The following is a 13,083-nucleotide window of genomic DNA, read 5'->3' as shown; positions in this document are numbered from 1 at the left end:
TTGTAGGATAGGCGCTTTGATTGCTGTACTTGGAACCAAATTGTGCCAGGAGATACTTCTGTGTGGTTCCCAGTGACTTTTTAACGCATAGCACATACGGGTCCTGAAGCAGAAAGCAGGCAATGACACACCTGCCTCTTTCTTTTTGAGGTACAGTTTTATGCATCGATTGTACAAATCCTGATTTGGTCCTGAATCCAAGTAGTTATTACAGGCAGCAATCTTATTTTGCTTATGAAGGGGACGCTCTTATTTAGATGCTGTTTCTCTATCGTGTATCTTTCGCTTTAATTCTTTACTTGCTGTGGTGAAAGTTGCACCCCAAAATACTGGTGGCAGGGCTACTTCAGCATGCTGTGCCGACGGCGAGAAACCTGGCCTGGCGTGTAAAGAGTTACAGAGGAAGTGTGCGCTTGCATTCTTCAAATGCGGTCCGCTTCGTGTTTGTACACACGAGCTCTTTTTAAAAATTCTGCTGGCATATTGTTTACGGTGGGTACTGGAAACCATCACATCTGCTTGCATCTCGCACAGAATCTCAATAACTCTATCATTCAGCACCAGCGCTTGCTTCTGCGCGAGGCCTTTGTGGCGAGTCGATAATGCCTGCCATCTGCCACAGAGCACACAGCTACCTGCCAACAAGCCGGCTGGGGTGACCTCTGCTTCCCCACCACTGATTAGTATTCACACGCTGGCTTATTAGAAGTGACCCCGCCAGGCCCCTCTGTTTCTTTGCCTTTGCAGTGCTTTGCAGCTCACCTGGCAGGCACTGCAGTGGAGGAAGCTAAAGATATAATCAGGGGATGCAGGCAGGCTTTGCAAAGCAGATGGTGTCTATAGTCTGGTGTTAAGAGACTGGACTACTAATGCAAACATTAATGCCTAATATTCAACTATTGCGCAGTGAAATGTATAGCTATATATTGTGGGGGTTAAAAGGCAGTAGTTATTAGAGGCTCTTGAGTTACCGCAAGCGGTAGCACATGTAACACAGAGAATTTCCTCACAGATTTTAACTTCCTCCGCTTAAATAAATTAGTCTCATCCATTGCCACGTTGTTTGATTTGGTAAGCGTAGCAGGAGCAATTATTTTCTTAGGTTTAAAATACTGTGCTTTAATCCCTCTTCTTCCGTGTCCTCTTGCTCCTCCCCTGAACAGGTAGCATTCTCGAATGTTGTTAACCAGGAAGAAAAATAGGCAAAAGGCTGTTTTGTAAGTGCCCACAAATAAAGGGTTAGCATTGAACCAAATACACAAATCATTTGAGAAGATTCTTTGGGAAATTATTTTTCCCTGTTGCTTCATTCCCCAAGGATAAGATCAAATAAGCTTCTGAATAAAGAAAGGTGGAAGAATCTCTCTTCTCTCAAAACAGAGCTAGTTGGTAGGGATAATTTTAGTACTGTATACAAAGGAGACATCTAATAGTCTTGCTTAAGGAGGATTTGCTACTGAATTATAAAGAAAAAAAAAAAGCTTTGAAACCTGATGAGCTAAACAGAAAAAATACAGAGCAAGGAATACTATTAAATTAGTGAATTTAAATGTGAGAACTGTAAACCACATGTTGAAAGTCCAGTATGTCTAGTCCGTGTTATAAGCAGCACGCACGTTTAACATAGGAGCAACAGAAGTCTATACACTTGTGATTTCTGGCCAAGGGTAAGGAGAACACCACTAACATGCTACTATTATTGTACTACTGATATAGGTACGTCTTTGAGCAGTGCTGAGACAATTTCTCTTTTGCTTTCCAGAATAAGTGGTTAAGCCGTAGCCCGATGTTGCAGAGGAGAGTGTATCATTCCATGGCTGCTGTCCAAAGGAAACTTTACGTGTTAGGTGGGAATGATCTGGACTACAATAACGATCGGATCCTGGTTCGGCACATAGACTCCTACAGCATAGATGCTGACCAATGGACACGTTGCAGCTTCAACATGTTGACAGGCGAGTATTGTACACCAAAAGAGGAAACTCGCTACTATTAGAATAAGACATCAATTCTTTCCCCTTTACGTGCCTTCAGTATGTGGAACTCCACAACTTCATCTCAGTTGCCTCTGATTTGGGGGCCATCGTTGGCCAACAAGGCACTTGTGATTACTGTTCTCACATTTAGTGTTCTACAGAACATTTGTTCTAGGACGTTATGGGATAAATTTTTAACAAGGTGCACATAAATGTAATTTAATTAAACAATCAAAAATTCTTTGTCGTCGTATTACCAGTACTTATTTTTGACTCTCCAAAAGCTTGCCTCCACTGATAGATTTAGCTCCCTGTTTGAGTGTTCAACAGGCAGATCCATCTCTACCATGGTATTGTTTTGTAGTGCTTCCTGCTGGCGTTATAGAGCATTGAACTCCATTAACCATCACTTCTTTCTAAGCAATATCTTCTTAATAAATTACCCGAAAGAAGGTGTCTGTTGGAATTCTGTCAAGTCAGGGATGACTTGAGTATCTCGGTTAGCTATGGATCTGTTAAGTTCCTTTTGGCCATCATTAGGAGGACCTGCTACAGTAGTAACTTGCAAAGCACTGCAACTCACTGTCCCTGCCACCCAGTCCCCCAAATTTCACCGCCACTTAATACAATTCCCAGATGTACTGCTCCCTCAAATCCCTGGGAAGAGTGCGTGACACGTTCTCAGAGTAGCACCAACAGCAGCTTTGCAGAAGAGGATGCGTTTCCAGGACGGCATTAATGTTGTGGACATTCTCTTGTGCAGCAGACTTGGAGCTCAATGAATAACAGTATTGGCTGCCAAAAAGTTTCAACATAGACTGCTACAGGAGTCCTAGAACTGAGCTTACCTCACTTTTCATCCTCTTCCATTTGGCATTGAATTCATTTGTGAGATCTACCACTGAAAAGGATACAAAAGATGTAGGAGCTTAACTAGAAGCCCAGGATTAGAAACACCATGTTAGAGAAATGAACGTCTGACAAAATAAGACCGTCACCTTATGTAATTTTCCTCCTGGTAGGTTTAAAAGCTGCTCTAGTGGCAACTTTGTTCTTTAAGATATTGCATTGGGTTTCTTAATTGAAATTCTTAATTCTTCTTCTTCTTGATTTTGTGGAATCTGGAGAAGGGCTGCTTGGTTTCTGAGTCAGGTCATCGGAGTACTTCATGGGCGTTGAGGAGAGAGGCATGGATTAAAAAGGACGAGTAACCGACTGTCAAACAGAACTAGTTTTTCATATCCCTTTTGCTCTCTATTTAATTATTTTATTACCTGGAGGAATTGAGAGCCTTTGAGAAGGACATAACCTGATTTGCAACTGCAAAAGAACTGGCACTGCAGGCACCCCTGTTCTGGAGCTGACCCTATACCACTAAATGCTGTGATAGTAGCCTCTCCTCAGATATGACCTGGTGGGTTGTTTCTACAGCCTGCACCTTGAGAAGCCATCTAAGCCTTTCTTTGCGTCTTTGCAACTGGTGGTAAATGTGCCTGTTGCACGGTGTAGTACAGATTTTTTTTTTTTTTTGAGGCTGTATTTATCCTTCAAAACTTCCAGACTTGTTCAGGGAACCGTTGCTATGGGAATGAGCTCACACAGCAGCTTCGGCAGTGTTCACCGTACTTGCACCTGCAGGAACAGGGGGATGAACAGGTACGAGCAGAACGGGAGGGGCATTCAGCTCTCTCGGCCTACGTGTCCATCTGGATGTGCATGTGTGATCGTAGCTGAGAGGCAGGTGGGGAGCTTGCCTATCACCTATGAAACACAGGCATACAAAAACCTGTGCCATTGAGGAGACAGCAGATGGTCCCCTGCACAGCCTCAGTTTATTGCTCAGCCGGGGCATCTCTCCGGATAGCACCGTATGGGGCTCCCGCGGAGAGCAAAGAACAGCCCTCGCACTTCACCTTCAGTGTCGCACGTTGTGAATTCTGAAACAGTTGAGTTACTGCCGGGTGCGTTTTCATTGTATTACAGAACTCCAACATTCGGTGTTAAAAGGGTTAATTAAACACTGAAAGTGGTTTCTATTGCCTTTTTTGCTTTAGGTCAAAATGAGTCTGGAGTGGCCGTCCACAATGGTAGAATATATTTAGTTGGCGGCTATTCGATTTGGACAAATGAGCCTTTGGCATGTATCCAGGTGAGTGATTTAGGTTTCTTTTAAAGTCTTTTCCAATAATTTTGCAAGGATACGTTTTGCACAGAGGTTATTCAAAAAGGAAAATGCATGTGAAGTGGAGAGATTAAAGATGTTTCTTATGCAGCCACTGAACCTGCATAAACATAGAGAGGAAATACTGTGCATATCAAAAATATGTCCAGATGAGCCATTAGATCCAGTTATTCTAAGATATTCTAGTAAAACAGGGTTGAGGAGTCTCTCCTTTGGCAAGGTTGGGTAAAACAGCAGATATAAACTCTCAGGTTACACAATCAAGTTGAAAAGTAAAAGGACTGCAGAAATGGATGATGGGGCATGGGCTAACAATTTTTCAGCCCATCTTGTGATTTCTTTTTTTTTTTCTCTCTCCAAGTCGTCTTTCTGAAGAGCAGCCAGAGTTAACGAGTTGTTCTTTGACAAAGTTCAGGCAGCCTGCAACCTGCCCTAGCGCTTACTGCTTCAAAGCTTGAATGGGAGTTTTTTGATCCCTGCTGTAGGCAATAGGTTGTCCAACAAACTCTTCTACTCTCTCATCTTGTGTAAGAGCAGCTTACCTGCAGACCCACAGCTTTCAGGTACTCCTGTAGAGAAATTAGGAATTCTTATCTTTCTGCATTTTTCTGAGGGAAGCGAATCTGCGTCGCAGCCATCACTTTGTGACCAGCTGGGCAGTTAAGAGACAGAAACTCCTCGGTTTCTGCACTTCTGCTGATAAACAACATTTTTCATTAGCTTCCAACTAAGGATTTTAGGATTTCACCTCTAAACTGTCCCATAAGGCTAGAAGTTAGACTTAGCATAAGAAGGGAATGCATTACATGTCGAGCTGCTGGTCTTACAATGAACACATGCGTTTGTAAAGAATAGATCATGCAAGATAAGGAGTTAAAACCATATTCTGGTCATAGTATAATTTGGTTTTACTACATTGTTGGATACCGTACCTAACAATTTTTATTGGGAAAAGTAATTCAAACTGGCTTCACTAGCTGACATACAGTGCTTCAGATGGAGTAATAGCACGATATCAAGGCGGTGGCTGTACTCCACCAACACGCTCATTTATCATCAGCAGGTACTTTGCAGTATTGCACCCGGGTTTAAATACTGCTTAGTGACAAGTGAAAATGATCCTGGGATCTTGCTTTCTTAAATGGACATTTGTCCACATCCCCAGACTGCTTGTGAGCTGGCAGCCTGCCCGAGACAGTCCCCGCATTAAAGGGAAAAGAAGTATGACGAGTGCTTTGGCAGAGCTGTGCGTGCTGCCCCTTCTCAGTTGTTGGCAGCGTGCCTGGCTTTACCCAGGAAAACTAGCCCTTTTATCTTCAAATTGAGCAAACTGGAGGTTGCTCTCTCCGTTGGAAGAAAAAAATCCACTTTTTCGATGTATCTTCATTTTCTTCAAGTCATTCATTTATTTGGCCCTTCCAGCTTTGATAGAGCTCCCTTGCTCCTTATATACCACCAAGCTGACAAGTGATTTGCCCTTTGGGCTAACAGTAGCACTTCTGCGCAGAGCACCCGACTTGGGCGGTTGCACGTTCTGCTGCTAGGGAGCAGGATCCAATGCCACTGTCTGCGGCTGAGTGCCTGAGCGAGGATAACATTTGGGTGACGGGGACGGCAATAAATCACCAGATCCATAAATACAACCTAAAAGTGATCTGAAATGACCTTTTTGTTGGGATTAATAGTACCTGTATGCGGTGTGCGCCAGCAAATTTGTTTCAGCTTTCTTTTGCAACCCCTGAAATATTTTGTACGCTTTGACCTGCAGGTGCTGGATGTTAGCAAGGAAGGGAAGGAAGAAGTGTTCTATGGGCCTACGCTCCCCTTTGCTTCCAACGGAATAGCAGCATGCTTTCTTCCAGCTCCTTATTTCACGTGCCCCAACCTTCAGACTCTGCAAGTGCCTCACCACAGGATCGGCACAATGTGAGACACGAAACGTGCGCTTCATAAAATCAAAAGCAAAGGGAGAAAAAAATCAAACCCTGTGTACAGAAGGGTTTCTCTGGATCAGTGAAAAGGATCAATCCACATGGGCTGCTGCTTTACCATCACACATTTGTCTTAAAGTCGGATCACAGCAGGCAGGAAGGAAGCTACAAAATTCGTCTGCTGTTTCTCTCCTCTGCCTCGGATGTAGAAGCATATACGTGAGAGCGTTTGGCATTTCTGCTGGTGACTACTTGCTACCTGTCTCTCCTTCGTTTCCTTATGCAACTTCGTAAGGTGTTGTGAATGCTCTCAGCTCCTCCTGGGCTGCTGCTCTTTGGAGTCTGCACGTTCAGTTGTTCACCAATGGCACTTTCAAAGCTGATAGAAAGCTGTGTTTATGTTGACAAAGATGATATAATACTATGGTAATTATGCAACTTACTCGATACCTTTGGCAAAAAGAATAACAAGTGTGTTGACTTCCAATTCCAAACTCCATCGTTTACAGTTTCTCATTTAATAATACTTCATTTGAAATTTAAATACTGCAAAGCAGATTAAAACAAAAATAAAAAACAAACAAGCCCTATGGTATAGGAGGAAGAGATAAAAATTGTCTCAGCTGAAAGACAAAGACACTGAAGCGTCGTGTTTAAACCCACGTCTGAACTGAATGTGTTTGTCTGAGAATCTAAAGATCATTTGGGACGTCACTTACCAAGGTCTACTATCAAATAAATGTTACCTTCTGTCATATGATCAATTCCTCCTGACAGCTGCAGTCTTTTAATGGTGGAGAACAGCCTCTTTATCGTATAATTAAAATGTGCCATTTACTTAATATTTTTAATATCCAGTTTGCAAGGGGTCACCACATTTACAATTATCAACGAACAGTCTCATTTTGTCCAACATATGGTCCCACAAATCACTGGTCTCCAGAGGCTAAACAGGTGTAGAACAATGTCAATATTTATTTATTTATTCTTTCAGTTTATATACTGTGTCTCCATTCCATACTCCAGGCATATGCCAGGTCACAATAAATACTCTAACCTGTTATATTTTGGCTTTGCTTGGCTACTGCAGCCCCTGTCTCCTATTTCCCTCTTTTATTTCCATATCTAACAACAACTTCAATGTTTGTAAATATTAACCAAGCATGTAATTAAATCTTTCCCTATTTATGATTTACGGGTACTCTGCACTTCTCTGCTTTACCTACTGATCTGTTCCCTGCCACCGTGCTATCTGAGCAGACCTATGAAATTCCTACTGAGGCTCATGCAAATGCAGAATACGCCGCAGCAATAGCCTGCGCTTGCTGGACAGGAACAGGTTTGACTTCGTCCGCTGAGCAGCGTTTCCAAATCAAATGCATCATTTAACTTTTAAGGGGCTGGTTAGTGATAGGGGGTGTGTGTGTGTGTGTGTGTGTGAACTCTATCACTGTTTCTGTCTCCAGCTGGGCAGTGTACTCACAGAACATCACCTTCCCTTTTCCAATAATTTTCTGGTTAGAAAGTTTTGTGGCTTTTTTTTCTTATTGCTGAGCTTTCTCACTCTTGTTGCACAGAGCAGAGCTGCAGCTGCAGAGTCTTCACCTGGCGCTCTAACTTGAGTGCTAACAACTCTCCCTCTGCACACCAAGCAAGCCTACATCCAGGCAGTGCTTTCCTCTGACTGCGTGGGAGCTGTATAGGCTGTGCATCAGGAATTTTTTTGTTTTGGTTTGGTTTAATTCCTTTGACCTCCTGGAAATCAGCAGGCAAGGGCCAGCTCTCCTAAGAGGCCATTTACACTTTAAAAAGCTGACTGCTGCCCTGCGTGGGCTGCAGGGCCCAAGCCTGGCAAGTATTCGAAGTTCTACTTACGTGCAACTTGCAGGGACGCAAACAAATGTCAAAATAAATAATACCAAAATAAAATAATCAAAATGCATGTGTAGAGATCTTTGGGGCTTTGAGCCTCATGCTGGAGGTCCCACACCAGGTGAGTGATCAGCTTTTGCTCTGGTTGCAGAACTGACATATGCTTGCTCTTTCCCAGGTGGTGGGAGAATTAATTTCTTGGCCTTTGTAAAGCCCAGTGCGCTTCCAGACAATAGTGCAAAGTGTGTTTTGTACGTCTCGGCTTAGTTTTGAGGCTTTTATTCCTAGGCCTCGTAGCTTATACTGCTGTAGCTATGAAATCATTCCTAAACTGCTCCTTCTGGAGCGTGAGGGATTATGATGGATCTGGTCAGCTACCGAGCGGCGGCAGCACGCTGCGACAGAGGCCCGGGTCTGCGGAGCCGAGGGGGGCAGCTTCCTTATGCAAAGCAGCGGGCGCCTCCTGGTTCAAGGGCTGAAAGGCAGGAGTGAATGGCAAGAAAGTTATTTATCATGTTTGGTCTGCCCTTTCGACGCTTTTACTGTTCTGGTGGTTATCACCAATTGTCTGTACTGGTGAATAGCGGTTTTAAACAGCTGTGCAATTGCATTAAATTAGTTAGGGGTACCACAGCCACAGAGCCTCAGGACAACACATACGCTCCTATTAGTGTCAGGATTCTGCTCTGGCTCTTAATCACTAGGCTCCAGTGATTAGAGAGAAGTCTTTCACGGCAGCCTCTTAGCCCCTAAGTTTTTGTGCCACACTTTCCTGTCTGGGTCTTTTTGCTTTTGTTGCAGGACGTACAGGGAGAGATGGAGGTGCTTTGCTGCACCTGAAGTCAGAACATGCCACGTAGCCCTTGCCAGGTAAGCAAAAGCTGGTTATTTATTGCCAGGTAAGAAGAGACCGGTGTAGATGCAAGAACAGGCAGAGAGCACGCTGGTGCTGGCAGCGGCTCTGCTCCGGCTGAGGGGTGTGCAGTAAGGAGGAGCAGAGGGTGGGAGAGCAAGGCTGGCTTCCCCTGCGGGCCATGGCTGCGCAGGAGCCCGGCTGGCAGAGGCTGCCCCGTCAGCTGAAGCTTCTGAATCACCGTGTCCTTGCTCTGCCATCTTCCCATTTAGCATCCCTGGCTTCTGAAACTGCACCAGTTGCAGGCTCCTGTCTGCGAGCTCCAGATCCACCTCTGCTGTTCTAATTTTTTTACCATTTTTGGCAAACATAAACCTCTGGACCCAGCCTTTGTCCCTGCCCAGCCTACCAGTTTGCAGTTTAGCTCAGTTTTTCCATAAAGCCTTACAATTGTCCATAATAAAAATATTTCCACGTTTGATGGTTCCGTTACTAGAGTCAGCTCAGCACAGCGTGAGAGCAGCGGCCGACCCAAGTCGCTCGGGTTCCCAGCTGGGAATGTGCAAGGTAATGGCGCGGGCTGCACCCGGTGAGAACGCGCCAGTGCTTCAGGAAAGAGGTGGCCTTACAAGTGAACGATGCAGCAGCAGTTATTAACTGTTGAGTTCTGTGCCTTTCCTTAGATTCACAGAATAAAGCTACTCACAGCTGCAGCCAGGCTCTTGGGCCACAAGGTCTTGAGAGCTGTGCTGAAGAGCCTTTCTACTTTTATGCCTGTCCTGTGATCTCCTTTTTTGGGCCGTTCCCATAAACAGCAATATTTCATCCTTTACATAGCATACTTCACTTGAGGCCAAACATACGTTATCAGCTCCTCTTAGCTATACATAACCACAACAGCAATTGGGTGCTTTGTGCTTTGTATCCAAAAAAGACAAGAGTTTCCAGAAGCAGCAGCACCAACAGCCTCAGCTTCCCCTTTGGTCTCTATGCAGCGTTTCACACCCAAGCGCTGACCAAAGAAATGCTTACATGTTATGAGCCAGCATGCAGCAAATCCGCTTCCGTGCACTAGCGTTTCGAGTTGTGGCTTGTGATTTTCTTCTTAACTTAGCAGGGAAAGTACCTGACTCAGAAGAGTTCAGACTTCTGTAACTCTCTTTCCTCTAAGTTTTGCCTTCCCCGGTTACCCTCCCCCAAACCTGTACAGACACTTAGTCCATCAGTTGCAGAATCATGGAGAAATAGATAATTGAATATTCACACATGCAGAAACAACACAGGCAGAATGTGGAACAATGTGGAAACAAGCGCAAAAAGAGGCGGCATCTGTTTATTGAAAATTAGAATGTAGAATAAATTAAGAGGGCAAGGTTAAAACACTTCATCTGCAGGCAGAGTTTGTAGGGGAGGAAGACTTTGCAGGAAGTTTAGCACATAGACTATATAAAGAGCTTACAGTTTTATTTTTGCAAAATGGGCTTTTTTTTTTTTTTTTTTCCTTTTCCCCAAGGACACATTTTCAAGGGGGAAAAAAGTGTCCACAGAAAGAATGTTTTTCCAATAGAGATGATTATATATAGTTGTTTGACAGTAATGCCAGAATTAAAACACTTGTTAACTCTTACTGTGGGTAGATTAGGCTACGTTGCAATACTTCAAGTACTGAAGGACAGAGGAAGTATTTTCAGCAATACCCTCAATTCATGTAAGCCCATGATGTGCTAATTTTTCCACCAGTGCCAATACAGGTCATGTTGGCCCTTTCTAAAATGAATAATGAATTCAGCAAACTTGAATTTTTAATACCTGTTTGTTTGGGTGACATTCTACAGGGAGGAGAGCAGATCCAAGTTAGGGTTTGATGGACTGAAAAATGCAGTGAACGTGGTTGTGGCATGGAATCACCCTGCTGGCATTTCCTAAGGCCTGCAAAGACACCACATCTATGAATACAGGATCTGAGTTTTATAATTGTTTTTGTGTGGTTTATGCATACCTTCACATTTCATACATTAAGCCTACAAAGGCTTTACCGTTTTAAAGCTGCTCGAGTAGACGAAAGCCATATCCTACTCATTCATCATAAAACAAGCTTAATTATGCTAGGACATATTGACACTGCATCAGATTTTTAATCTTCAACATAATTTTATAACCATTGCTAACAGATGGGCTGATTATCCTGAATTTGAGTTTTAAGTAATAGTTAAAAATTATAAAATATGATTAAACTGAAAATACCCATGCATGCATAATTTTCAGAAGCTACTGAAAGAGGGAAAGCCAGAGCGTGATAAAACCTCTTTTCTGTTTCCTGAGGGAAATACATTGCATTGAGGTAGACGGATATCAAAGTTCCTTAAATGACTCTGTAAGTAGTATATGCTGTTGGCAGCTCCTCTTCTGTGCAATTACAACAGATATGCAGAACCTTATTCTTTCCCTAGGTCTGCTGCTCTATTCCAGCATAAAAGGTGTAAATTTTTCTATTTCAGAAGCTGGTTTATTGAAACAAGTGCCTTCCCCCCTCTATTTTTTTTTTTTTTGTCATTGAAAATGAAAGCAAGGAGTAATTTAAATTACCGTGTTCCTGCTCTTTAATAACAATAATAAATGGGAAATTCTTATAAAATAGAGGGACAGCTTCGTGGGGCTAATGGAAGTTGCATGTGAATTTTGAACAGGTGGTGTCTTTTTTTCCAGTTACCATTTTAAGGTTACTAAAGGAAAGATAAGGCAGACTTCCCTCTCCCTGCCATTGTTCATGATGTGCTGGTCATCTGTTTCGTATCCCAAGGATGATAATGGGTCAGAGGTGATCAGTATCCCGAATTCTGGAATAGGGAAAATATAAAAATGCAATACTTTCTATTCAGCTCTCAATTCTATATATTGCAAAAAGAAGAAAGGGCAGAGTAGTCCTCTACCCGCTTGTTGGCCAGAGGAGTGTCCCAGGGTACGAGACCAGCACAGAAAATGCTCACGAGGTTCGTGCCTGCTGTACTTTGAACAGGTCTCCCGGCACCGTTATTGGCATTTCTAAATGGGAGGAGAGAGTGGGCCTGGACCATGCAAGAGGCTTGGGGGAAGAAACAGCTTACTGAGATTTAATATTTTGATGTAACTTCATTGACATATGATGATCCTGTAGCGAGAGGAATTAATTCATGTTCAAAATGGCTTAATTCCACCAACTTTTCTTATATAGAAAGAGAGGACAAAGCCCAGGTGTATATGTTGAAGTTTCTCTGAATTTCATTAGGAACTTTAGCTACAATGTTTTTTCAGGATCTTTTCACCCTCAATTATGGAAGTTACAAGCACAGTAAATGGCCATCTTCGCAAGCAATGGTATGTTTAAACATACTGTGAGAGACCCTTCCCTTCCGTGAAGTACAGTGCTGCCCTGCTGCTACAAAAATGCAGGCCAAAGGAGGATCCTGTAAAAGGCAAAATCAGGCTATTACTTTATGGTGAAAACACGAAGTAATACATACTGGGGCAAAACAAAGCTGTCTGGAGCCAGCACGTGTTAGCGCAGTCAACACAGCCACCGGCAGCGTGCCTGCGGCACATCAGATCTGACCTGGCTTGTAACTCAGGCCACTGCTGTGTCTCTGTAGGGTGCTGACTTGCACCCAGCGGTGGTTTGCCTTTCAGCGCCCTGTTAATATTGACCGCTTCTGTGAGACAACAGGCTGACCCTCAGCATCGCCCTCCACAGCGGCACGTGTGGGCAGGGGCTGGCTGACAAGAAGGGTATGAAGGAAGGACCCAGGAGAGTTCTTAGCAGCGCTGTTGTTCCAAGCCTGCGAGAGGACACAAACGCCCGAACGAGCTGGGTTGAAAGAAGCAGAGCTGCACTGGTGTCTGTCTGTCCAAACACCAGTGGTACTGGTACCAGTGAGTTGCTTGCAAGAGTCCTAGCAAATCCACAATCCTCAGCTCGTTTGTGGCAAGCACCGATGTTAAGGTCTGACATGCCCCTGGAACCACAGCCCCCACTAGCAAACGGATTCACACAGCTGCTGCTGTCAGGGGTTGGTGACATCCACACGGCAGTTTCTCTTGTCTTTGCAGTCAGTGACAGAGCTCGTATTAATTACCAGTCTTTATTAGATACGGAGTAAGGCTTGGTATCTATCTCGAGGAAGGTGATCTTCCCAGGCAGAACTAACAGCTGAGTTGCTTCCCTACTCTGCATCCAGGGTCCAATACAAGCACCTCAGCACACACCCACCCATTTCAGCCTTGCACAAATGACCA

At 43.9% G+C, this 13,083-nt stretch overlaps 1 protein-coding gene across 15 annotated transcripts in view; it reads left to right on the top strand.

Moving 5' to 3' along the window:
• Positions 1–13,083, top strand: part of KLHL32 (kelch like family member 32) — a 142,783-nt gene that overhangs the window by 125,708 nt on the left and 3,992 nt on the right. For 14 of the 15 annotated variants that reach the window (XM_087776043.1, XM_087776044.1, XM_087776034.1 and 11 more), the window contains 3 exons: positions 1,763–1,955; positions 4,031–4,125; positions 5,927–8,831. In XM_087776043.1, the coding sequence (XP_087632169.1) occupies positions 1,763–1,955; positions 4,031–4,125; positions 5,927–6,088 (450 nt within the window). In that variant the 3' untranslated portion in view covers positions 6,089–8,831. The remainder of the gene's footprint in view (positions 1–1,762; positions 1,956–4,030; positions 4,126–5,926; positions 8,832–13,083) is intronic. The other variant, XM_087776035.1, reaches the window with a different exon arrangement.

This window comes from Nipponia nippon, unplaced genomic scaffold (assembly GCF_047370975.1).
Source record: "Nipponia nippon isolate SJK-2023a ecotype South Korea unplaced genomic scaffold, ASM4737097v1 scaffold_4, whole genome shotgun sequence".
NCBI lineage: Eukaryota > Metazoa > Chordata > Aves > Pelecaniformes > Threskiornithidae > Nipponia > Nipponia nippon.
Note: the sequence above shows the minus strand (reverse complement) of the source record. Positions and strands in the feature narration are given on the sequence as shown.